We start from the raw sequence: 24,333 nt of genomic DNA, 5'->3' as shown, positions 1-24,333 counted from the left end.
TGATTGCAGAGGCGGGGCCAGAAATATGGCGCCTTCTAATTGGTTGTGTGAGGCTCGTACCTGGGGTTGGGGCATTACCGGAAGGGGCGGTGAGTTACCGGAAGGGGCGGTGAGTTACCGGAAGGGGCGGGGCATTGGCGGCTGAGAAGTGAGAACACGGAGCGCCCCCCCCTCCCCCGGTAGTGAGTGAGTGTGAGTGTGAGTGTGTGTGTGTGTGTGTGTGTGTGTGTGTGTGTGTGTGTGTGTATATTTATATACACTCGCACTGTGTGTGTGTGTGTGTGTATATATATATATATATATATACACACACTCGCACTGTGTGTGTGTGTGTGTGTATATATATATATATACACACTCGCACTGTGTGTGTGTGTGTGTGTGTGTGTGTGTGTATATTTATATACACTCGCACTGTGTGTGTGTGTGTGTGTGTGTGTGTGTATATATATATATATATATACACACACTCGCGGCACTGTGTGTGTGTACACTCGCGGCACTGTGTGTGTGTGTACACTCGCGGCACTGGTGTGTGTGTACACTCGCGGCACTGTGTGTGTGTTCACTCGCGGCACTGTGTGTGTGTTCACTCGCGGCACTGTGTGTGTGTACACTCGCGGCACTGTGTGTGTGTACACTCGCGGCACTGTGTGTGTGTACACTCGCGGCACTGTGTGTGTGTACACTCGCGGCACTGTGTGTGTGTACACTCGCGCACTGTGTGTGTGTACACTCGCGGCACTGTGTGTGTGTACACTCGCGGCACTGTGTGTGTGTACACTCGCGGCCACTGTGTGTGTGTACACTCGCGGCACTGTGTGTGTGTTCACTCGCGGCACTGTGTGTGTGTTCACTCGCGGCACTGTGTGTGTGTGTACACTCGCGGCACTGTGTGTGTGTACACTCGCGGCACTGTGTGTGTGTACACTCGCGGCACTGTGTGTGTGTACACTCGCGGCAACTGTGTGTGTGTGTACACTCGCGGCACTGTGTGTGTGTACACTCGCGGCACTGTGTGGTGTGTGTGTACACTCGCGGCACTGTGTGTGTGTGTACACTCGCGGGCACTGTGTGTGTGTGTACACTCGCGGCACTGTGTGTGTGTGTACACTCGCGGCACTGTGTGTGTGTGTACACTCGCGGCACTGTGTTGTGTACACTCGCGGCACTGTGTGTGTACACTCGCCGGCACTGTGTGTGTGTTACACTCGCGGCACTGTGTGTGTGTGTGTGTACACTCGCGGCACTGTGTGTGTGTGTGTGTACACGCGCATGTGTGGTACGGAGCCCTAAAGCAGATGTTCTGGGCTCAGGTAGGAGTTTAATGGCAGCACAATAGGGCCCCGCTTTACGGCGCTCAGCTTTACGGCGTTGCGCTCATACAGCGCTTCCCAACGTATACTCATATTCATTAGGTTCTGCGCTTGTTCAGTTTTTCCGCCGATTTTCGGCATGATGTGCACAGAAGCAAAGTATCCGGCTGTCACTAAGCAACAGTTTTAGCGCGCGTGCGCAACTCCTTGTCAGATGCCATTTGTCAGCGAAACAGTCTGTTTGTAGCTCTGCATCTCTGTTTTCAAAGGGTACAATACAGTACAGCAGGGCCGCGCTTTACGGCGATTTCCGCTTTACGGCGGCCCGGAACCCAGCCCTATGAGCGGGGCGCTGCTGTATAATGGTCTGACTGCAATGGATACAGTTATAGAACAATACAGTTCCTGGCATGCCACGTTCTGAACTTGTTGGGGGGGGGGGGGGGAGGGGAGTTGACTGGAGCCCGGTTGATACATGCTGCGGCCTCCCCCCGACTCATTCACCGTCCCCTGCCAGTATGGAGTGACCCCTGACACGCCTCTCCCCCCCACTCATTCACCGTCCCCTGCCAGTATGGAGTGACCCCTGACACGCCTCTCCCCCCCACTCATTCACCGTCCCCCTGCCAGTATGGAGTGACCCCTGACACGCCTCTCCCCCCCACTCATTCACCGTCCCCTGCCAGTATGGAGTGACCCCTGACACGCCTCTCCCCCCCACTCATTCACCGTCCCCTGCCAGTATGGAGTGACCCCTGACACGCCTCTCCCCCCCACTCATTCACCGTCCCCTGCCAGTATGGAGTGACCCCTGACACGCCTCTCCCCCCGACTCATTCACCGTCCCCTGCCAGTATGGAGTGACCCCTGACACGCCTCTCCCCCCCCACTCATTCACCGTCCCCTGCCAGTATGGAGTGACCCCTGACACGCCTCTCCCCCCGACTCATTCACCGTCCCCTGCTAGTATGGAGTGACCCCCTGACACGCCTCTCCCCCCCACTCATTCACCGTCCCCTGCCAGTATGGAGTGACCCCTGACACGCCTCTCCCCCCCACTCATTCACCGTCCCCCTGCCAGTATGGAGTGACCCCTGACACGCCTCTCCCCCCGACTCATTCACCGTCCCCTGCTAGTATGGAGTGACCCCTGACACGCCTCTCCCCCCCACTCATTCACCGTCCCCTGCCAGTATGGAGTGACCCCTGACACGCCTCTCCCCCCCACTCATTCACCGTCCCCTGCCAGTATGGAGTGACCCCTGACACGCCTCTCCCCCCCACTCATTCACCGTCCCCTGCCAGTATGGAGTGACCCCTGACACGCCTCTCCCCCCCACTCATTCACCGTCCCCTGCCAGTATGGAGTGACCCCTGACACGCCTCTCCCCCCCACTCATTCACCGTCCCCTGCCAGTATGGAGTGACCCCTGCCAGTATGGAGTGACCCCTGCCAGTATGGAGTGACCCCTGCCAGTATGGAGTGACCCCTGCCAGTATGGAGTGACCCCTGCCAGTATGGAGTGACCCCTGCCAGTATGGAGTGACCCCTGCCAGTATGGAGTGACCCCTGCCAGTATGGAGTGACCTCTGACACGCCTCTCCCCCCCATTCCCAGAATACAGTCGCTTTGAGTCAAAGATCCATGACCTGCGCGAGCAGATGATGAACAGCAGCATGAGCTCTGGGTCTGGATCCCTACGGACCAGCGAGAAGCGGTCGCTCTATGTCAGGTACCCCCCCCCCCTGAAATATCTAGTGACCCTTATACAATGGTCCCACGGGTTTCTGGGACCCTCCATCTCCTCTAACTTACCCCTCTGCTCCTGTCACTAAGGGATGAATGTGCCCCAAAGGGTGGGACCTGAACCCCCCCATATAACTGCTAGACTTCTTAGTCCCCTAGATAGAAGGGACCCTCCCTCCCCTCGGTGACCCCTGATTTCTCCCCAAGAGCCCTGTTTGACTACGACCGCTCCCGGGACAGCTGCCTTCCTAGCCAGGGACTGAGCTTTTCCTACGGCGACATTCTGCACGTCATCAACGCCTCTGATGACGAGTGGTGGCAGGCCAGGCTGGTGACGCCACACGGGGAGAGCGAACAGATCGGGGTCATCCCCAGCAAGAAGAGGTGAGCGGGGGATGCCCCCACCCCTGGCCTTTAACCTCCCCTGAGACCCCCCCCCCATGTCCTCCTTATCCCTTCCCCCTCGTCCACGCCCTTCCCTGGGGAGCTCCGTCCCTCACCCGGTCCCTCCCCCGCCCCCCCTGGAACCCCGCCCTGTCTCTTGTATTCTCCGCTGACGACCTTTCTCTGCGCAGGGTCGAGAAAAAGGAGCGAGCGCGTCTAAAAACGGTCAAATTCCATGGCCGCTCCGGCATGGAGTCCAACAGGGTGAGTGACTGTTACACGGGAGAGGACACATGCATGGCATACTGCAGTGTGGGTATACAAGACTGCTGATATACACTGGTGCGAGTATACACGTGGCGTATGGCAGTGCGGGTCTGCGGGTATGCACGTGGCGTACGGCAATGTGGGTCTGCGGGTATGCACGTGGCGTATGGCAGTGCGGGTATGCACATGGCGTACGCCAATGTGTGTCTGCGGGTTTACACGTGGCGTGCGGCAATGTGTCTGCGGGTATGCACGTGGCGTATGGCAATATGGGTCTGCGGGTATACTCGTGGCGTATGGCAATATGGGTCTGCGGGTATACTCGTGGCGTGCAGCAATGTGGGTCTGCGGGCATACACGTGGCGTGCGGCAATGTGTCTGCGGTATGCACGTGGCGTACGGAAATGTGGGTCTGTGGGTATACTCGTGGCATACTGCAGTGCTGGTGTATGGGTGTGTGCGGTTATATATGGTATCCTCGCCCCCAAACGGTGCGTCTGAGGGTCCGCTCCCCCAAACGGTGTGTCGGAGGGTCCGCTCCCCCAAACGGTGCGTCTGAGGGTCCGCTCCCCCAAACCGTGCGTCGGAGGGTCCGCTCCGCCAAACCGTGCGTCGGAGGGTCCGCTCCCCCAAACCGTGCGTCGGAGGATCCGCTCCCCCAAACCGTGCGTCGGAGGGTCCGCTCCCCCAAACCGGTGCGTCGGAGGGTCCGCTCCCCCAAACCGTTCGTCGGAGGGTCCGCTACCCCAAACCGTGCGTCGGAGGGTCCGCTCCCCCAAACCGTTCGTCGGAGGGTCCGCTCCCCCAAACCGTTCGTCGGAGGGTCCGCTCCCCCAAACCGTTCGTCGGAGGGTCCGCTCCCCCAAACCGTTCGTCGGAGGGTCCGCTCCCCCAAACCGTGCGTCGGAGGGTCCGCTCCCCCAAACCGTGCGTCGGAGGGTCCGCTCCCCCAAACGGTGCGTCGGAGGGTCCGCTCCCCCAAACGGTGCGTCGGAGGGTCCGCTCCCCCAAACCGTGCGTCGGAGGGTCCGCTCCCCCAAACCGTGCGTCGGAGGATCCGCTCCCCCAAACCGTGCGTCGGGGGGTCCGCTCCCCCAAACCGTGCGTCGGAGGGTCCGCTACCCCAAACCGTGCGTCGGAGGGTCCCTCCCCCAAACCGTGCGTCGGAGGGTCCGCTCCCCCAAACCGTGCGTCGGAGGGTCCGCTACCCCAAACCGTGCGTCGGAGGGTCCGCTCCCCCAAACCGTTCGTCGGAGGGTCCGCTCCCCCAAACGGTGCGTCGGAGGGTCCGCTCCCCCAAACGGTGCGTCGGAGGGTCCGCTCCCCCAAACGGTGCGTCGGAGGGTACGCTCCCCCAAACGGTGCGTCGGAGGGTACGCTCCCCCAAACGGTGCGTCGGAGGGTACGCTCCCCCAAACGGTGCGTCGGAGGGAACGCTCCCCCAAACGGTGCGTCGGAGGGTCCGCTCCCCCAAACGGTGCGTCGGAGGGTCCGCTCCCCCAAACGGTGCGTCGGAGGGTCCGCTCCCCCAAACGGTGCGTCGGAGGGTCCGCTCCCCCAAACGGTTCGTCGGAGGGTCCGCTCCCCCAAACGGTGCGTCGGAGGGTCCGCTCCCCCAAACGGTGCGTCGGAGGGTCCGCTCCCCCAAACGGTGCGTCGGAGGGTCCGCTCCCCCAAACGGTGCGTCGGAGGGTCCGCTCCCCCAAACGGTGCGTCGGAGGGTCCGCTCCCCCAAACGGTGCGTCGGAGGGTCCGCTCCCCCAAACGGTGCGTCGGAGGGTCCGCTCCCCCAAACGGTGCGTCGGAGGGTCCGCTCCCCCAAACGGTGCGTCGGAGGGTCCGCTCCCCCAAACGGTGCGTCGGAGGGTCCGCTCCCCCAAACGGTGCGTCGGAGGGTCCGCTCCCCCAAACGGTGCGTCGGAGGGTCCGCTCCCCCAAACGGTGCGTCGGAGGGTCCGCTCCCCCAAACGGTGCGTCGGAGGGTCCGCTCCCCCAAACGGTGCGTCGGAGGGTCCGCTCCCCCAAACGGTGCGTCGGAGGGTCCGCTCCCCCAAACGGTGCGTCGGGGGGTCCGCTCCCCCAAACGGTGCGTCGGGGGGTCCGCTCCCCCAAACGGTGCGTCGGGGGGTCCGCTCCCCCAAACGGTGCGTCGGGGGGTCCGCTCCCCCAAACGGTGCGTCGGGGGGTCCGCTCCCCCAAACGGTGCGTCGGAGGGTCCGCTCCCCCAAACGGTGCGTCGGGGGGTCCGCTCCCCCAAACGGTGCGTCGGAGGGTCCGCTCCCCCAAACGGTGCGTCGGAGGGTCCGCTCCCCCAAACGGTGCGTCGGAGGGTCCGCTCCCCCAAACGGTGCGTCGGGGGGTCCGCTCCCCCAAACGGTGCGTCGGGGGGTCCGCTCCCCCAAACGGTGCGTCGGGGGGTCCGCTCCCCCAAACGGTGCGTCGGAGGGTCCGCTCCCCCAAACGGTGCGTCGGAGGGTCCGCTCCCCCAAACGGTGCGTCGGAGGGTCCGCTCCCCCAAACGGTGCGTCGGAGGGTCCGCTCCCCCAAACGGTGCGTCGGAGGGTCCGCTCCCCCAAACGGTGCGTCGGAGGGTCCGCTCCCCCAAACGGTGCGTCGGAGGGTCCGCTCCCCCAAACGGTGCGTCGGAGGGTCCGCTCCCCCAAACGGTGCGTCGGAGGGTCCGCTCCCCCAAACGGTGCGTCGGAGGGTCCGCTCCCCCAAACGGTGCGTCGGAGGGTCCGCTCCCCCAAACGGTGCGTCGGAGGGTCCGCTCCCCCAAACGGTGCGTCGGAGGGTCTTGCTAGAGCCGCAGTCAGAAGAGAACCTTTAGAAATCCGCGTGTTACTTTCCTTCCGAATTGCAGGGAAACTCGCATTGAATAACTCCGAGTACGGAGTATAGGGAGCACTCAAACTGTTCTAAGTGTGAATGGGGGAGGTGTGAAGTAGGTGCAAGGAAACAGTGAAGGGACCCTGAGTCCTCCTGGCTATAATACAAATGGATTGGTGAGTTCGCAGCAAACTGAATTAATGAGAATTCGATACTGGGTATATGTCAAAAGAAAACTATTAAATGAACAATCGGACACTACACTTAATGCCGTATTCTGAGCAATCTCATCGTGTATATGCAGACACGGACCAAACGTAAAGGAGGGGGGGGGGGGAAGGGGAATGACACAAAGGAGTTGGGGAAGGGAAAGGGGTATAAGACAACAGTGGGAAAGTGAGATGTGAAAGGATGAGGGGGGCAACGTTTCGGGGTGGGATGCCCCTTCTTTGGGCTCGTTCCCACAGATCCATAGGGCCTGCGGTACTTCCCTTCAGTCCGACCACGCACTCCCCCCTCCGTTGGGATAAAAGGGCGTATTACACACCAGCGTGTATTACACACCAGCGTGTATTACACACCAGCGTGTATTACACACCAGCGCGTATTACACACCAGGGCGTATTACACACCAGCGCGCACTACACACCAGGGCGTATTACACACCAGCGCGTATTACACACCAGGGCGTATTACACACCAGCCAGGGCGTATTACACACCAGGGCGTATTACACACCAGCCAGGGCGTATTACACACCAGGGCGTATTACACACCAGCCAGGGCGTATTACACACCAGCCAGGGCGTATTACACACCAGCCAGGGCGCACTACACACCAGGGCGCACTACACACCAGGGCGCACTACACACCAGGGCGCACTACACACCAGGGCGCACTACACACCAGGGCGCATTACACACCAGGGCGCATTACACACCAGGGCGTATTACACACCAGGGCGTATTGCACACCAGGGCGTATTGCACACCAGGGCGTATTGCACACCAGGGCGTATTGCACACCAGGGCGTATTGCACACCAGGGCGTATTGCACACCAGGGCGTATTGCACACCAGGGCGTATTACACACCAGGGCGCATTACACACCAGGGCGCATTACACACCAGGGCGCATTACACACCAGGGCGCATTACACACCAGGGCGCATTACACACCAGCGCGTATTACACACCAGCGCGTGTGCTCAGATAGTAAATACACTTAACAAATTCACTCTGACTAACACACATATATAGGCACCCTGGCACAGAAATATATAGGCACCCGGGCACAGAAATATATAGGCACCCGGGCACAGAAATATATAGGCACCAGGGCACAGAAATATATAGGCACCAGGGCACACTCGGTCACTATTCAGTATCGGAAAGAAGACTAACTTCATATTTCTGTTCTCTTTCCACACTTGAATGGACGTTATTCGTGGGCACGGGTTGCCATGGTGACATACGATACACTGAATGCGGGACTCCGATACAGGCGCCGGCATAGTGTTTCACCGGTTACAAGGAGCGTCTCCGCGTTGCACATAGTGTGTGTGGTACGTCCCCACGTCAGACGCCGGGACGGCCCTCCCTTCAGATGTGTACACAACAGCTGAGATGACTCCACCCACGACGCAAGCAAATCGCATCCCCCATAAAAAGATCACCGTGGAACCCGAGCCTGACACTGGGCGCGGACGCCGGGACGCGTATGGGTGCCAGTGTATGGGTGCCAGCGTATGGGTGCCGGGACGCGTATGGGTGCCAGTGTACACGCGTTCATGTGGAACTTTCTACTTGCGTTTCTTTTGGAATGTCGCCGTTCCGGGGATTTTGCTTCGGCGTGTGGGAATAACACACATTGCCATTGTTACAACGTTTTGCCATTCCGGTATTCCCGGCTTTACCGGCGCTCTCCTGTATATTATACCTAGTTATGAATGCTGGGATTCCCGGCTTTACCGGCGCTCTCCTGTATATTATACCTAGTTATGAATGCCGGGATTCCCGGCTTTACCGGCGCTCTCCTGTATATTATACCTAGTTATGAATGCTGGGATTCCCGGCGTTACCGGCGCTCTCCTGTATATTATACCTAGTTATGAATGCCGGGATTCCCGGCTTTACCGGCGCTCTCCTGTATATTATACCTAGTTGTGAATGCTGGGATTCCCGGCTTTACCGGCGCTCTCCTGCATATTATACCTAGTTATGAATGCTGGGATTCCCGGCTTTACCGGCGCTCTCCTGTATATTGTACCTAGTTATGAATGCCGGGATTCCCGGCGTTACCGGCGCTCTCCTGTATATTATACCTAGTTATGAATGCTGGGATTCCCGGCGTTACCAGCGCTCTCCTGTATATTATACCTAGTTATGAATGCCGGGATTCCCGGCTTTACCGGCGCTCTCCTGTATATTATACCTAGTTATGAATGCTGGGATTCCTGGCTTTACCGGCGCTCTCCTGTATATTATACCTAGTTATGAATGCCGGGATTCCCGGCTTTACCGGCGCTCTCCTGTATATTATACCTAGTTATGAATGCCGGGATTCCCGGCTTTACCGGCGCTCTCCTGTATATTATACCTAGTTATGAATGCTGGGATTCCCGGCGTTACCGGCGCTCTCCTGTATATTATACCTAGTTATGAATGCCGGGATTCCCGGCTTTACCGGCGCTCTCCTGTATATTATACCTAGTTATGAATGCTGGGATTCCCGGCTTTACCGGCGCTCTCCTGCATATTATACCTAGTTATGAATGCTGGGATTCCCGGCTTTACCGGCGCTCTCCTGTATATTGTACCTAGTTATGAATGCCGGGATTCCCGGCGTTACCGGCGCTCTCCTGTATATTATACCTAGTTATGAATGCTGGGATTCCCGGCGTTACCAGCGCTCTCCTGTATATTATACCTAGTTATGAATGCTGGGATTCCCGGCGTTACCGGGGCTCTCCTGCATATTATACCTAGCTATGAATGCTGGGATTCCTGGCGTTACCGGCGCTCCTGTATATTATACCTAGTTATGAATGCCGGGATTGCCGGCGTTACCGGCGCTCTCCTGCATATTATACCTAGTTATGAATGCCGGGATTCCCGGCGTTACCGGCGCTCTCCTGCATATTATACCTAGTTATGAATGCTGGGATTCCCGGCGTTACCGGCGCTCCTGTATATTATACCTAGTTTTGAATGCTGGGATTCCCGGTGTTACTATAAGCGCAGCGTTCCGTCGCCGGTACTATAAACGCAGCGTGCCGTAACCGGTACTATAAGCGCAGCGTGCCGTCGCCGGTACTATAAGCGCGGCGTGCCGTCGTCGGTACTATACGCACGGCGTGCCGTCGCCGGTATTATACGCGCGGCGTGCCGTCGCCGGTACTATAAGCGCGGCGTCCCGTCGCCGGTACTATAAGGCGCTCACCTGTATATTATACCTAGTTATGGATGCCGGGATTCCTGGCTTTACCGGCGCTCTCCTGTATATTATACCTAGTTATGAATGCTGGGATTCCCGGCTTTACCGGCGCACTCCTGTATATTATACCTAGTTATGAATGCTGGGATTCCCGGCGTTACCGGCGCTCTCCTGCATATTATACCTAGTTATGAATGCTGGGATTCCCGGCTTTACCGGCGCTCTCCTGTATATTATACCTAGTTATGAATGCTGGGATTCCCGGCTTTACCGGTGCTCTCCTGCATATTATTCCTAGTTATGAATGCTGGGATTCCCGGCTTTACCGGCGCACTCCTGTATATTATACCTAGTTATGAATGCTGGGATTCCCGGCTTTACCGGCGCTCTCCTGTATATTATACCTAGTTATGAATGCTGGGATTCCCGGCTTTACCGGCGCTCTCCTGTATATTATACCTAGTTATGAATGCTGGGATTCCCGGCTTTACCGGCGCACTCCTGTATATTATACCTAGTTATGAATGCTGGGTTTACCGGCGCTCTCCTGTATATTATACCTAGTTATGAATGCAGGTATTCCCGGCTTTACCGGCGCTCTCCTGTATATTATACCTAGTTATGAATGCTGGGATTCCCGGCTTTACCGGCGCTCTCCTGTATATTATACCTAGTTATGAATGCTGGGTTTACCGGCGCTCTCCTGTATATTATACCTAGTTATGAATGCTGGTATTCCCGGCTTTACCGGTGCTCTCCTGTATATTATACCTAGTTATGAATGCTGGGATTCCCGGCGTTACCGGCGCTCTCCTGTATATTATACCTAGTTATGAATGCTGGGATTCCCGGCTTTACCGGCGCTCTCCTGTATATTATACCTAGTTATGAATGCTGGGATTCCCGGCTTTACCGGCGCTCTCCTGTATATTATACCTAGTTATGAATGCTGGGATTCCCGGCGTTACCGGCGCTCTCCTGTATATTATACCTAGTTATGAATGCTGGGATTCCCGGCTTTACCGGCGCTCTCCTGTATATTATACCTAGTTATGAATGCTGGGATTCCCGGCTTTACCGGCGCTCTCCTGTATATTATACCTAGTTATGAATGCTGGGATTCCCGGCGTTACCGGCGCTCTCCTGTATATTATACCTAGTTATGAATGCTGGGATTCCCGGCTTTACCGGCGCTCTCCTGTATATTATACCTAGTTATGAATGCTGGGATTCCCGGCGTTACCGGCGCTCTCCTGTATATTATACCTAGTTATGAATGCTGGGTTTACCGGCGCTCTCCTGTATATTATACCTAGTTATGAATGCCGGGATTCCCGGCTTTATCGGCGCTCTCCTGTATATTATACCTAGTTATGGATGCCGGGAATCCCAGCTTTACCGGCGCTCTCCTGTATATTATACCTAGATACCTAGTTATGAATGCTGGGATTCCCGGCTTTACCGGCGCACTCCTGTATATTATACCTAGTTATGAATGCTGGGATTCCCGGCTTTACCGGTGCTCTCCTGTATATTATACCTAGTTATGAATGCTGGGATTCCCGGCTTTACCGGCGCTCTCCTGTATATTATACCTAGCTATGAATGCTGGGATTCCCGGCTTTACCGGTGCTCTCCTGTATATTATACCTAGTTATGAATGCTGGGATTCCCGGCTTTACCGGCGCTCTCCTGTATATTATACCTAGTTATGAATGCTGGGATTCCCGGCTTTACCGGCGCTCTCCTGTATATTATACCTAGTTATGAATGCCGGGATTCCCGGCTTTACCGGCGCTCTCCTGTATATTATACCTAGTTATGAATGCCGGGATTCCCGGCTTTACCAGCGCTCTCCTGTATATTATACCTAGTTATGAATGCTGGGTTTACCGGCGCTCTCCTGTATATTATACCTAGTTATGAATGCTGGGATTCCCAGCTTTACCGGCGCACTCCTGTATATTATACATAGTTATGAATGCTGGGATTCCCGGCTTTACCGACGCTCTCCTGTATATTATACCTAGTTATGAATGCTGGGATTCCCGGCTTTACCGGCGCTCTCCTGTATATTATACCTAGTTATGAATGCTGGGATTCCCTGCTGGGATTCCCGGCTTTACCGGCGCTCTCCTGTATATTATACCTAGTTATGAATGCTGGGATTCCCGGATTTACCGGCGCTCTCCTGTATATTATACCTAGTTATGAATGCTGGGATTCCCGGCTTTACCGGCGCTCTCCTGTATATTATACCTAGTTATGAATGCTGGGATTCCCGGCTTTACCGGCGCCCTCCTGTATATTATACCTAGTTATGAATGCTGGGATTCCCGGCTTTACCGGCGCTCTCCTGTATATCATACCTAGTTATGAATGCTGGGATTCCCGGCTTTACCGGCGCACTCCTGTATATTATACCTAGTTATGAATGCTGGGATTCCCGGCTTTACCGGCGCTCTCCTGTATATTATACCTAGTTATGAATGCCGGCATTCCCGGCGTTACCGGCGCTCTCCTGTATGTTATGAATGCTGGGATTCCCGGCTTTACCGGCGCTGACCTGCATATTATACCTATTTATGAATGCTGGGATTCCCGGCTTTACCGGCGCTCTCCTGTATATTATACCTAGTTATGAATGCTGGGTTTACCGGCGCTCTCCTGTATATTATACCTAGTTATGAATGCCGGGATTCCCGGCGTTACCGGCGCTCTCCTGTATATTATACCTAGTTATGAATGCTGGGATTCCCGGCTTTACCGGCGCTCTCCTGTATATTATACCTAGTTATGAATGCTGGGATTCCCGGCGTTACCGGCGCTCTCCTGCATATTATACCTAGTTATGAATGCTGGGATTCCCGGCGTTACCGGCGCTCTCCTGTATATTATACCTAGTTATGAATGCTGGGATTCCCGGCGTTACCGGCGCTCTCCTGTATATTATACCTAGTTATGAATGCTGGGATTCCCGGCTTTACCGGCGCTCTCCTGTATATTATACCTAGTTATGAATGCTGGGATTCCCGGCTTTACCGGCGCTCTCCTGTATATTATACCTAGTTATGAATGCTGGGATTCCCGGCTTTACCGGCGCTCTCCTGTATATTATACCTAGTTATGAATGCTGGGATTCCCGGCGTTACCGGCGCTCTCCTGTATATTATACCTAGTTATGAATGCTGGGATTCCCGGCGTTACCGGCGCTCTCCTGTATATTATACCTAGTTATGAATGCTGGGGTTACCGGCGCTCTCCTGTATATTATACCTAGTTATGAATGCTGGTATTCCCGGCTTTACCGGCGCTCTCCTGTATATTATACCTAGTTATGAATGCTGGGATTCCCGGCTTTACCGGCGCTCTCCTGTATATTATACCTAGTTATGAATGCTGGGATTCCCGGCTTTACCGGCGCTCTCCTGTATATTATACCTAGTTATGAATGCTGGGATTCCCGGCGTTACCGGCGCTCTACTGTATATTATACCTAGTTATGAATGCTGGGATTCCCGGCGTTACCGGCGCTCTCCTGCATGTTATACCTAGTTATGGATGCCGGGATTCCCGGCTTTACCGGCGCTCTCCTTCATGTTATACCTAGTTATGAATGCTGGGATTCCCGGGTTTACCGGCGCTCTCCTGTATATTATACCTAGTTATGAATGCTGGGATTCCCGGGTTTACCGGCGCTCTCCTGTATATTATACCTAGTTATGAATGCTGGGATTCCCGGCTTTACCGGCGCTCTCCTGTATATTATACCTAGTTATGAATGCTGGGATTCCCGGCTTTACCGTCGCTCTCCTGTATATTATACCTAGTTATGAATGCTGGGATTCCCGGCTTTACCGGCGCTCTCCTGTATATTATACCAAGTTATGAATGCTGGGATTCCCGGCTTTACCGGCGCTCTCCTGTATATTATACCTAGTTATGAATGCTGGGATTCCCGGCTTTACCGGCGCTCTCCTGTATATTATACCTAGTTATGAATGCTGGGATTCCCGGCTTTACCGGCGCTCTCCTGTATATTATACCTAGTTATGAATGCTGAGATTCCCGGCTTTACCGGCGCTCTCCTGTATATTATACCTAGTTATGAATGCTGGGATTCCCGGCGTTACCGGCGCTCTCCTGTATATTATACCTAGTTATGAATGCTGGGATTCCCGGCGTTACCGGCGCTCTCCTGTATATTATACCTAGTTATGAATGCTGGGATTCCCGGCTTTACCGGCGCTCTCCTGTATATTATACCTAGTTATGAATGCTGGGATTCCCGGCTTTACCGGCGCTCTCCTGTATATTGTACCTAGTTATGAATGCTGGGATTCCCGGCTTTACCGGCGCTCTCCTGTATATTGTACCTAGTTATGAATGCTGCGATTCCCGGCTTTACCGGCGCTCTCCTGTATATTGTACCTAGTTATGAATGCTGGGATTCCCGGCTTTACCGGCGCTCTCCTGTATATTATACCTAGTTATGAATGCTGGGATTCCCGGCGTTACCGGCGCTCTCCTGTATATTATACCTAGTTATGAATGCTGGGATTCCCGGCGTTACCGTCGCTCTCCTGTATATTATACCTAGTTATGAATGCTGGGATTCCCGGCTTTACCGGCGCTCTCCTGTATATTATACCTAGTTATGAATGCTGGGATTCCCGGCTTTACCGGCGCTCTCCTGTATATTATACCTAGTTATGAATGCTGGGATTCCCGGCGTTACCGGCGCACTCCTGTATATTATACCTAGTTATGAATGCTGGGATTCCCGGCTTTACCGGCGCTCTCCTGTATATTATACCTAGTTATGAATGCTGGGATTCCCGGCGTTACCGGCGCTCTCCTGTATATTATACCTAGTTATGAATGCTGGGATTCCCGGCGTTACAGGCGCTCTCCTGTATATTATACCTAGTTATGAATGCTGGGATTCCCGGCGTTACCGGCGCTCTCCTGTATATTATACCTAGTTATGAATGCTGGGATTCCCGGCTTTACCGGCGCTCTCCTGTATATTATACCTAGTTATGAATGCCGGGATTCCCGGCTTTATCGGCGCTCTCCTGTATATTATACCTAGTTATGAATGCTGGGATTCCCGGCGTTACCGGCGCTCTCCTGTATAGTATACCTAGTTATGAATGCTGGGATTCCCGGCTTTACCGGAGCTCTCCTGTATATTATACCTAGTTATGAATGCTTGGATTCCCGGCGTTACCGGCGCTCTCCTGTATATTATACCTAGTTATGAATGCTGGGATTCCCGGCTTTACCGGCGCTCTCCTGTATATTATACCTAGTTATGAATGCTGGGATTCCCGGCGTTACCGGCGCTCTCCTGTATATTATACCTAGTTATGAATGCTGGGATTCCCGGCTTTACCGGCGCTCTCCTGTATATTATACCTAGTTATGAATGCTGGGATTCCCGGCTTTACCGGCGCTCTCCTGTATATTATACCTAGTTATGAATGCTGGGATTCCCGGCGTTACCGGCGCTCTCCTGTATATTATACCTAGTTATGAATGCTGGGATTCCCGGCTTTACCGGCGCTCTCCTGTATATTATACCTAGTTATGAATGCTGGGATTCCCGGCTTTACCGGCGCTCTCCTGTATATTATACCTAGTTATGAATGCTGGGATTCCCGGCTTTACCGGCGCTCTCCTGTATATTATACCTAGTTATGAATGCTGGGATTCCCGGCGTTACCGGCGCTCTCCTGTATATTATACCTAGTTATGAATGCTGGGATTCCCGGCGTTACCGGCGCTCTCCTGTATATTATACCTAGTTATGAATCCTGGGATTCCCGGCTTTACCGGCGCTCTCCTGCATATTATACCTAGTTATAAATGCTTGGATTCCCGGCTTTACCGGCGCTCCTGTATATTATACCTAGTTATGAATGCTGGTATTCCCGACTTTACCGGCGCTCTCCTGTATATTATACCTAGTTATGAATGCTGGGATTCCCGGCGTTACCGGCGCTCTTCTTTATATTGTACCTAGTTATGAATGCTGGGATTCCCGGCTTTACCGGCGCTCTCCTGTATATTATACCTAGTCATGAATGCTGGGATTCCCGGCGTTACCGGCGCTCTCCTGTATATTATACCTAGTTATGAATGCTGGGATTCCCGGCTTTACCGGCGCTCTCCTGTATATTATACCTAGTTATGAATGCTGGGATTCCCGGCGTTACCGGCGCTCTCCTGTATATTATACCTAGTTATTAATGCTGGGATTCCCGGCGTTACCGGCGCTCTCCTGTATAATTTATCTAGTTATGAATGCTGGGATTCCCGGCTTTACCGGCGCTCTCCTGTATAATATACCTAGTTATGAATGCTGGGATTCCCGGCTTTACCGGCGCTCTCCTGTATATTATACCTAGTTATGAATGCTGGGATTCCCGGCGTTACCGGCGCTCTCCTGTATATTATACCTAGTTATGAATGCTGGGATTCCCGGCTTTACCAGCGCTCTCCTGTATATTATACCTAGTTATGAATGCTGGGATTCCCGGCGTTACCGGCGCTCTCCTGTATATTATACCTAGTTATGAATGCTGGGATTCCCGGCTTTACCGGCGCTCTCCTGTATATTATACCTAGTTATGAATGCTGGGATTCCCGGCTTTACCGGCGCTCTCCTGTATATTATACCTAGTTATGAATGCTGGGATTCCCGGCTTTACCGGCGCTCTCCTGTATATTATACCTAGTTATGAATGCTGGGATTCCCGGCTTTACCGGCGCTCTCCTGTATATTATACCTAGTTATGAATGCTGGGATTCCCGGCGTTACCGGCGCTCTCCTGTATATTATACCTAGTTATGAATGCTGGGATTCCCGGCGTTACCGGCGCTCTCCTGTATATTATACCTAGTTATGAATCCTGGGATTCCCGGCTTTACCGGCGCTCTCCTGCATATTATACCTAGTTATAAATGCTTGGATTCCCGGCTTTACCGGCGCTCCTGTATATTATACCTAGTTATGAATGCTGGTATTCCCGACTTTACCGGCGCTCTCCTGTATATTATACCTAGTTATGAATGCTGGGATTCCCGGCGTTACCGGCGCTCTTCTTTATATTGTACCTAGTTATGAATGCTGGGATTCCCGGCTTTACCGGCGCTCTCCTGTATATTATACCTAGTCATGAATGCTGGGATTCCCGGCGTTACCGGCGCTCTCCTGTATATTATACCTAGTTATGAATGCTGGGATTCCCGGCTTTACCGGCGCTCTCCTGTATATTATACCTAGTTATGAATGCTGGGATTCCCGGCGTTACCGGCGCTCTCCTGTATATTATACCTAGTTATTAATGCTGGGATTCCCGGCGTTACCGGCGCTCTCCTGTATAATTTATCTAGTTATGAATGCTGGGATTCCCGGCTTTACCGGCGCTCTCCTGTATAATATACCTAGTTATGAATGCTGGGATTCCCGGCTTTACCGGCGCTCTCCTGTATATTATACCTAGTTATGAATGCTGGGATTCCCGGCGTTACCGGCGCTCTCCTGTATATTATACCTAGTTATGAATGCTGGGATTCCCGGCTTTACCAGCGCTCTCCTGTATATTATACCTAGTTATGAATGCTGGGATTCCCGGCGTTACCGGCGCTCTCCTGTATATTATACCTAGTTATGAATGCTGGGATTCCCGGCTTTACCGGCGCTCTCCTGTATATTATACCTAGTTATGAATGCTGGGATTCCCGGCTTTACCGGCGCTCTCCTGTATATTATACATAGTTATGAATGCTGGGATTCCCGGCTTTACCGGCGCACTCCTGTATATTATACCTAGTTATGAATGCTGGGATTCCCGGCTTTACCGGCGCTCTCCTGTATATTATACCTAGTTATGAATGCTGGGTTTACCGGCGCTCTCCTGTATATTATACCTAGTTATGAATGCCGGGATTCCCGGCGTTACCGGCGCTCTCCTGTATATTATACCTAGTTATGAATGCTGGGATTCCCGGCTTTACCGGCGCTCTCCTGTATATTATACCTAGTTATGAATGCTGGGATTCCCGGCGTTACCGGCGCTCTCCTGCATATTATACCTAGTTATGAATGCTGGGATTCCCGGCGTTACCGGCGCTCTCCTGTATATTATACCTAGTTATGAATGCTGGGATTCCCGGCTTTACCGGCGCTCTCCTGTATATTATACCTAGTTATGAATGCTGGGATTCCCGGCTTTACCGGCGCTCTCCTGTATATTATACCTAGTTATGAATGCTGGGATTCCCGGCTTTACCGGCGCTCTCCTGTATATTATACCTAGTTATGAATGCTGGGATTCCCGGCGTTACCGGCGCTCTCCTGTATATTATACCTAGTTATGAATGCTGGGATTCCCGGCGTTACCGGCGCTCTCCTGTATATTATACCTAGTTATGAATGCTGGGGTTACCGGCGCTCTCCTGTATATTATACCTAGTTATGAATGCTGGTATTCCCGGCTTTACCGGCGCTCTCCTGTATATTATACCTAGTTATGAATGCTGGGATTCCCGGCTTTACCGGCGCTCTCCTGCATATTATACCTAGTTATGAATGCTGGGATTCCCGGCGTTACCGGCGCTCTCCTGTATATTATACCTAGTTATGAATGCTGGGATTCCCGGCTTTACCGGCGCTCTCCTGTATATTATACCTAGTTATGAATGCTGGGATTCCCGGCGTTACCGGCGCTCTACTGTATATTATACCTAGTTATGAATGCTGGGATTCCCGGCTTTATCGGCGCTCACCTGTATATTATACCTAGTTATGAATGCTTGGATTCCCGGCTTTACCGGCGCTCTCCTGCATATTATACCTAGTTATGAATGCTGGGATTCCCGGCTTTACCGGCGCTCCTGTATATTATACCTAGTTATGAATGCTGGGATTCCCGGCGTTACCGGCGCTCTCCTGTATATTATACCTAGTTATGAATGCTGGGATTCCCGGCTTTACCGGCGCTCTCCTGTATATTATACCTAGTTATGAATGCTGGGATTCCCGGCGTTACCGGCGCTCTCCTGTATGTTATACCTAGTTATGGATGCCGGGATTCCCGGCTTTACCGGCGCTCTCCTGCATGTTATACCTAGTTATGGATGCCGGGATTCCCGGCTTTACCGGCGCTCTCCTGCATGTTATACCTAGTTATGAATGCTGGGATTCCCGGGTTTACCGGCGCTCTCCTGTATATTATACCTAGTTATGAATGCTGGGATTCCCGGGTTTACCTGCGCTCTCCTGTATATTATACCTAGTTATGAATGCTGGGATTCCCGGCTTTACCGGCGCTCTCCTGTATATTATACCTAGTTATGAATGCTGGGATTCCCGGCTTTACCGGCGCTCTCCTGTATATTATACCTAGTTATGAATGCTGGGATTCCCGGCTTTACCGTCGCTCTCCTGTATATTATACCTAGTTATGAATGCTGGGATTCCCGGCTTTACCGGCGCTCTCCTGTATATTATACCAAGTTATGAATGCTGGGATTCCCGGCTTTACCGGCGCTCTCCTGTATATTATACCTAGTTATGAATGCTGGGATTCCCGGCTTTACCGGCGCTCTCCTGTATATTATACCTAGTTATGAATGCTGGGATTCCCGGCTTTACCGGCGCTCTCCTGTATATTATACCTAGTTATGAATGCTGAGATTCCCGGCGTTACCGGCGCTCTCCTGCATATTATACCTAGTTATGAATGCTGGGATTCCCGGCGTTACCGGCGCTCTCCTGTATATTATACCTAGTTATGAATGCTGGGATTCCCGGCTTTACCGGCGCTCTCCTGTATATTATACCTAGTTATGAATGCTGGGATTCCCGGCTTTACCGGCGCTCTCCTGTATATTATACCTAGTTATGAATGCTGGGATTCCCGGCTTTACCGGCGCTCTCCTGTATATTATACCTAGTTATGAATGCTGGGATTCCCGGCGTTACCGGCGCTCTCCTGTATATTATACCTAGTTATGAATGCTGGGATTCCCGGCGTTACCGGCGCTCTCCTGTATATTATACCTAGTTATGAATGCTGGGGTTACCGGCGCTCTCCTGTATATTATACCTAGTTATGAATGCTGGTATTCCCGGCTTTACCGGCGCTCTCCTGTATATTATACCTAGTTATGAATGCTGGGATTCCCGGCTTTACCGGCGCTCTCCTGTATATTATACCTAGTTATGAATGCTGGGATTCCCGGCTTTACCGGCGCTCTCCTGTATATTATACCTAGTTATGAATGCTGGGATTCCCGGCGTTACCGGCGCTCTACTGTATATTATACCTAGTTATGAATGCTGGGATTCCCGGCTTTATCGGCGCTCACCTGTATATTATACCTAGTTATGAATGCTTGGATTCCCGGCTTTACCGGCGCTCTCCTGCATATTATACCTAGTTATGAATGCTGGGATTCCCGGCTTTACCGGCGCTCCTGTATATTATACCTAGTTATGAATGCTGGGATTCCCGGCGTTACCGGCGCTCTCCTGTATATTATACCTAGTTATGAATGCTGGGATTCCCGGCTTTACCGGCGCTCTCCTGTATATTATACCTAGTTATGAATGCTGGGATTCCCGGCGTTACCGGCGCTCTCCTGTATGTTATACCTAGTTATGGATGCCGGGATTCCCGGCTTTACCGGCGCTCTCCTGCATGTTATACCTAGTTATGGATGCCGGGATTCCCGGCTTTACCGGCGCTCTCCTGCATGTTATACCTAGTTATGAATGCTGGGATTCCCGGGTTTACCGGCGCTCTCCTGTATATTATACCTAGTTATGAATGCTGGGATTCCCGGGTTTACCTGCGCTCTCCTGTATATTATACCTAGTTATGAATGCTGGGATTCCCGGCTTTACCGGCGCTCTCCTGTATATTATACCTAGTTATGAATGCTGGGATTCCCGGCTTTACCGGCGCTCTCCTGTATATTATACCTAGTTATGAATGCTGGGATTCCCGGCTTTACCGTCGCTCTCCTGTATATTATACCTAGTTATGAATGCTGGGATTCCCGGCTTTACCGGCGCTCTCCTGTATATTATACCAAGTTATGAATGCTGGGATTCCCGGCTTTACCGGCGCTCTCCTGTATATTATACCTAGTTATGAATGCTGGGATTCCCGGCTTTACCGGCGCTCTCCTGTATATTATACCTAGTTATGAATGCTGGGATTCCCGGCTTTACCGGCGCTCTCCTGTATATTATACCTAGTTATGAATGCTGAGATTCCCGGCTTTACCGGCGCTCTCCTGTATATTATACCTAGTTATGAATGCTGGGATTCCCGGCGTTACCGGCGCTCTCCTGTATATTATACCTAGTTATGAATGCTGGGATTCCCGGCGTTACCGGCGCTCTCCTGTATATTATACCTAGTTATGAATGCTGGGATTCCCGGCGTTACCGGCGCTCTCCTGTATATTATACCTATTTATGAATGCTGGGATTCCCGGCTTTACCGGCGCTCTCCTGTATATTATACCTAGTTATGAATGCTGGGATTCCCGGCTTTACCGGCGCTCTCCTGTATATTGTACCTAGTTATGAATGCTGGGATTCCCGGCTTTACCGGCGCTCTCCTGTATATTGTACCTAGTTATGAATGCTGCGATTCCCGGCTTTACCGGCGCTCTCCTGTATATTGTACCTAGTTATGAATGCTGGGATTCCCGGCTTTACCGGCGCTCTCCTGTATATTATACCTAGTTATGAATGCTGGGATTCCCGGCGTTACCGGCGCTCTCCTGTATATTATACCTAGTTATGAATGCTGGGATTCCCGGCGTTACCGTCGCTCTCCTGTATATTATACCTAGTTATGAATGCTGGGATTCCCGGCTTTACCGGCGCTCTCCTGTATATTATACCTAGTTATGAATGCTGGGATTCCCGGCTTTACCGGCGCTCTCCTGTATATTATACCTAGTTATGAATGCTGGGATTCCCGGCGTTACCGGCGCACTCCTGTATATTATACCTAGTTATGAATGCTGGGATTCCCGGCTTTACCGGCGCTCTCCTGTATATTATACCTAGTTATGAATGCTGGGATTCCCGGCTTTACCGGCGCTCTCCTGTATATTATACCTAGTTATGAATGCCGGCTTTACCGGCGCTCTCCTGTATATTATACTTAGTAATGAATGCTGGGATTCCCGGCGTTACCGGCGCTCTCCTGTATATTATACCTAGTTATGAATGCTGGGATTCCCGGCTTTACCTGCGCTCTCCTGTATATTATACCTAGTTATGAATGCTGGGATTCCCGGCGTTACCGGCGCTCTCCTATATATTATACCTAGTTATGAATGCTGGGATTCCCGGCGTTACCAGCGCTCTCCTGTATATTATACCTAGTTATGAATGCTGGGATTGCCGGCTTTACCGGCGCTCTCCTGTATATTATACCTAGTTATGAATGCTTGGATTCCCGGCGTTACCGGCGCTCTCCTATATATTATACCTAGTTATGAATGCTGGGATTCCCGGCGTTACCAGCGCTCTCCTGTATATTATACCTAGTTATGAATGCTGGGATTGCCGGCTTTACCGGCGCTCTCCTGTATATTATACTTAGTAATGAATGCTGGGATTCCCGGCGTTACCGGCGCTCTCCTGTATATTATACCTAGTTATGAATGCTTGGATTCCCGGCGTTACCGGCGCTCTCCTGTATATTATACCTAGTTATGAATGCTGGGATTGCCGGCTTTACCGGCGCTCTCCTGTATATTATACCTAGTTATGAATGCTTGGATTCCCGGCGTTACCGGCGCTCTCCTATATATTATACTTAGTAATGAATGCTGGGATTCCCGGCTTTACCGGCGCTCTCCTGTATATTATACCTAGTTATGAATGCTTGGATTCCCGGCGTTACCGGCGCTCTCCTATATATTATACCTAGTTATGAATGCTGGGATTCCCGGCGTTACCAGCGCTCTCCTGTATATTATACCTAGTTATGAATGCTGGGATTGCCGGCTTTACCGGCGCTCTCCTGTATATTATACTTAGTAATGAATGCTGGGATTCCCGGCGTTACCGGCGCTCTCCTGTATATTATACCTAGTTATGAATGCTTGGATTCCCGGCGTTACCGGCGCTCTCCTGTATATTATACCTAGTTATGAATGCTGGGATTGCCGGCTTTACCGGCGCTCTCCTGTATATTATACTTAGTAATGAATGCTGGGATTCCCGGCTTTACCGGCGCTCTCCTGTATATTATACTTAGTTATGAATGCTGGGATTCCCGGCGTTACCGGCGCTCTCCTGTATATTATACCTTGTTATGAATGCTGGGATTCCCGGCGTTACCGGCGCTCTCCTGTATATTATACCTAGTTATGAATGCTGGGATTCCCGGCTTTACCGGCGCTCTCCTATATATTATACCTAGTTATGAATGCTGGGATTCCCGGCTTTACCGGCGCTCTCCTGTATATTATACCTAGTTATGAATGCTGGGATTCCCGGCGTTACCGGCGCTCTCCTGTATATTATACCTAGTTATGAATGCTGGGATTCCCGGCTTTACCGGCGCTCTCCTGTATATTATACCTAGTTATGAATGCTGGGATTCCCGGCTTTACCGGCGCTCTCCTGTATATTATACCTAGCTATGAATGCTGGGATTCCCGGCGTTACCTGCGCTCTCCTGTATATTATACCTAGTTATGAATGCTGGGATTCCCGGCTTTACCGTCGCTCTCCTGTATTTTATACTTAGTAATGAATGCTGGGATTCCCGGCTTTACCGGCGCTCTCCTGTATATTATACCTAGTTATGAATGCTGGGATTCCCGGCGTTACCGGCGCTCTCCTGTATATTATACCTAGTTATGAATGCTGGGATTCCCGGCGTTACCGGCGCTCTCCTGTATATTATACCTAGTTATGAATGCTGGGATTCCCGGCGTTACCGGCGCTCTCCTGTATATTATACCTAGTTATGAATGCTGGGATTCCCGGCTTTACCGGCGCTCTCCTGTATATTATACCTAGTTATTAATGCTGGGATTCCCGGCGTTACCGGCGCTCTCCTGTATATTATACCTAGTTATGAATGCTGGGATTCCCGGCTTTACCGGCGCTCTCCTGTATATTATACCTAGTTATGAATGCTGGGGTTCCCGGCTTTACCGGCGCTCTCCTGTATATTATACCTAGTTATGAATGCCGGGATTCCCGGCTTTACCGGCGGTCTCCTGTATATTATACCTAGTTATGAATGCTGGGATTCCCGGCGTTACCGGCGCTCTCCTGTATATTATACCTAGTTATGAAT

At 52.4% G+C, this 24,333-nt stretch overlaps 1 protein-coding gene across 5 annotated transcripts in view; it reads left to right on the top strand.

Moving 5' to 3' along the window:
• Nucleotides 1-126: 126 nt before the first annotated feature.
• LOC142467647 (disks large homolog 3) overlaps nt 127-24,333 on the top strand; it is an 85,458-nt gene continuing 61,251 nt past the window's right edge. For 3 of the 5 annotated variants that reach the window (XR_012788449.1, XM_075573590.1, XM_075573588.1), the window contains exons 1-4: nt 127-148; nt 2,935-3,049; nt 3,271-3,447; nt 3,639-3,711. Coding sequence is in view for 4 of the 5 variants with exons in the window: in XM_075573590.1 (XP_075429705.1) it covers nt 2,979-3,049; nt 3,271-3,447; nt 3,639-3,711 (321 nt within the window). In the remaining variant the exon portion in view is untranslated. Of the gene's footprint in view, nt 149-1,293; nt 1,317-2,934; nt 3,050-3,270; nt 3,448-3,638; nt 3,712-24,333 lie in introns of those variants that run through there. The other 2 variants (XM_075573591.1, XM_075573589.1) reach the window with 1 other exon arrangement.

The sequence above is a fragment of the Ascaphus truei genome, chromosome 16 (genome assembly GCF_040206685.1).
Source record: "Ascaphus truei isolate aAscTru1 chromosome 16, aAscTru1.hap1, whole genome shotgun sequence".
Taxonomy (NCBI): Eukaryota; Metazoa; Chordata; class Amphibia; order Anura; family Ascaphidae; genus Ascaphus; species Ascaphus truei.
This window is presented reverse-complemented; position numbering and strand designations above follow the sequence as displayed.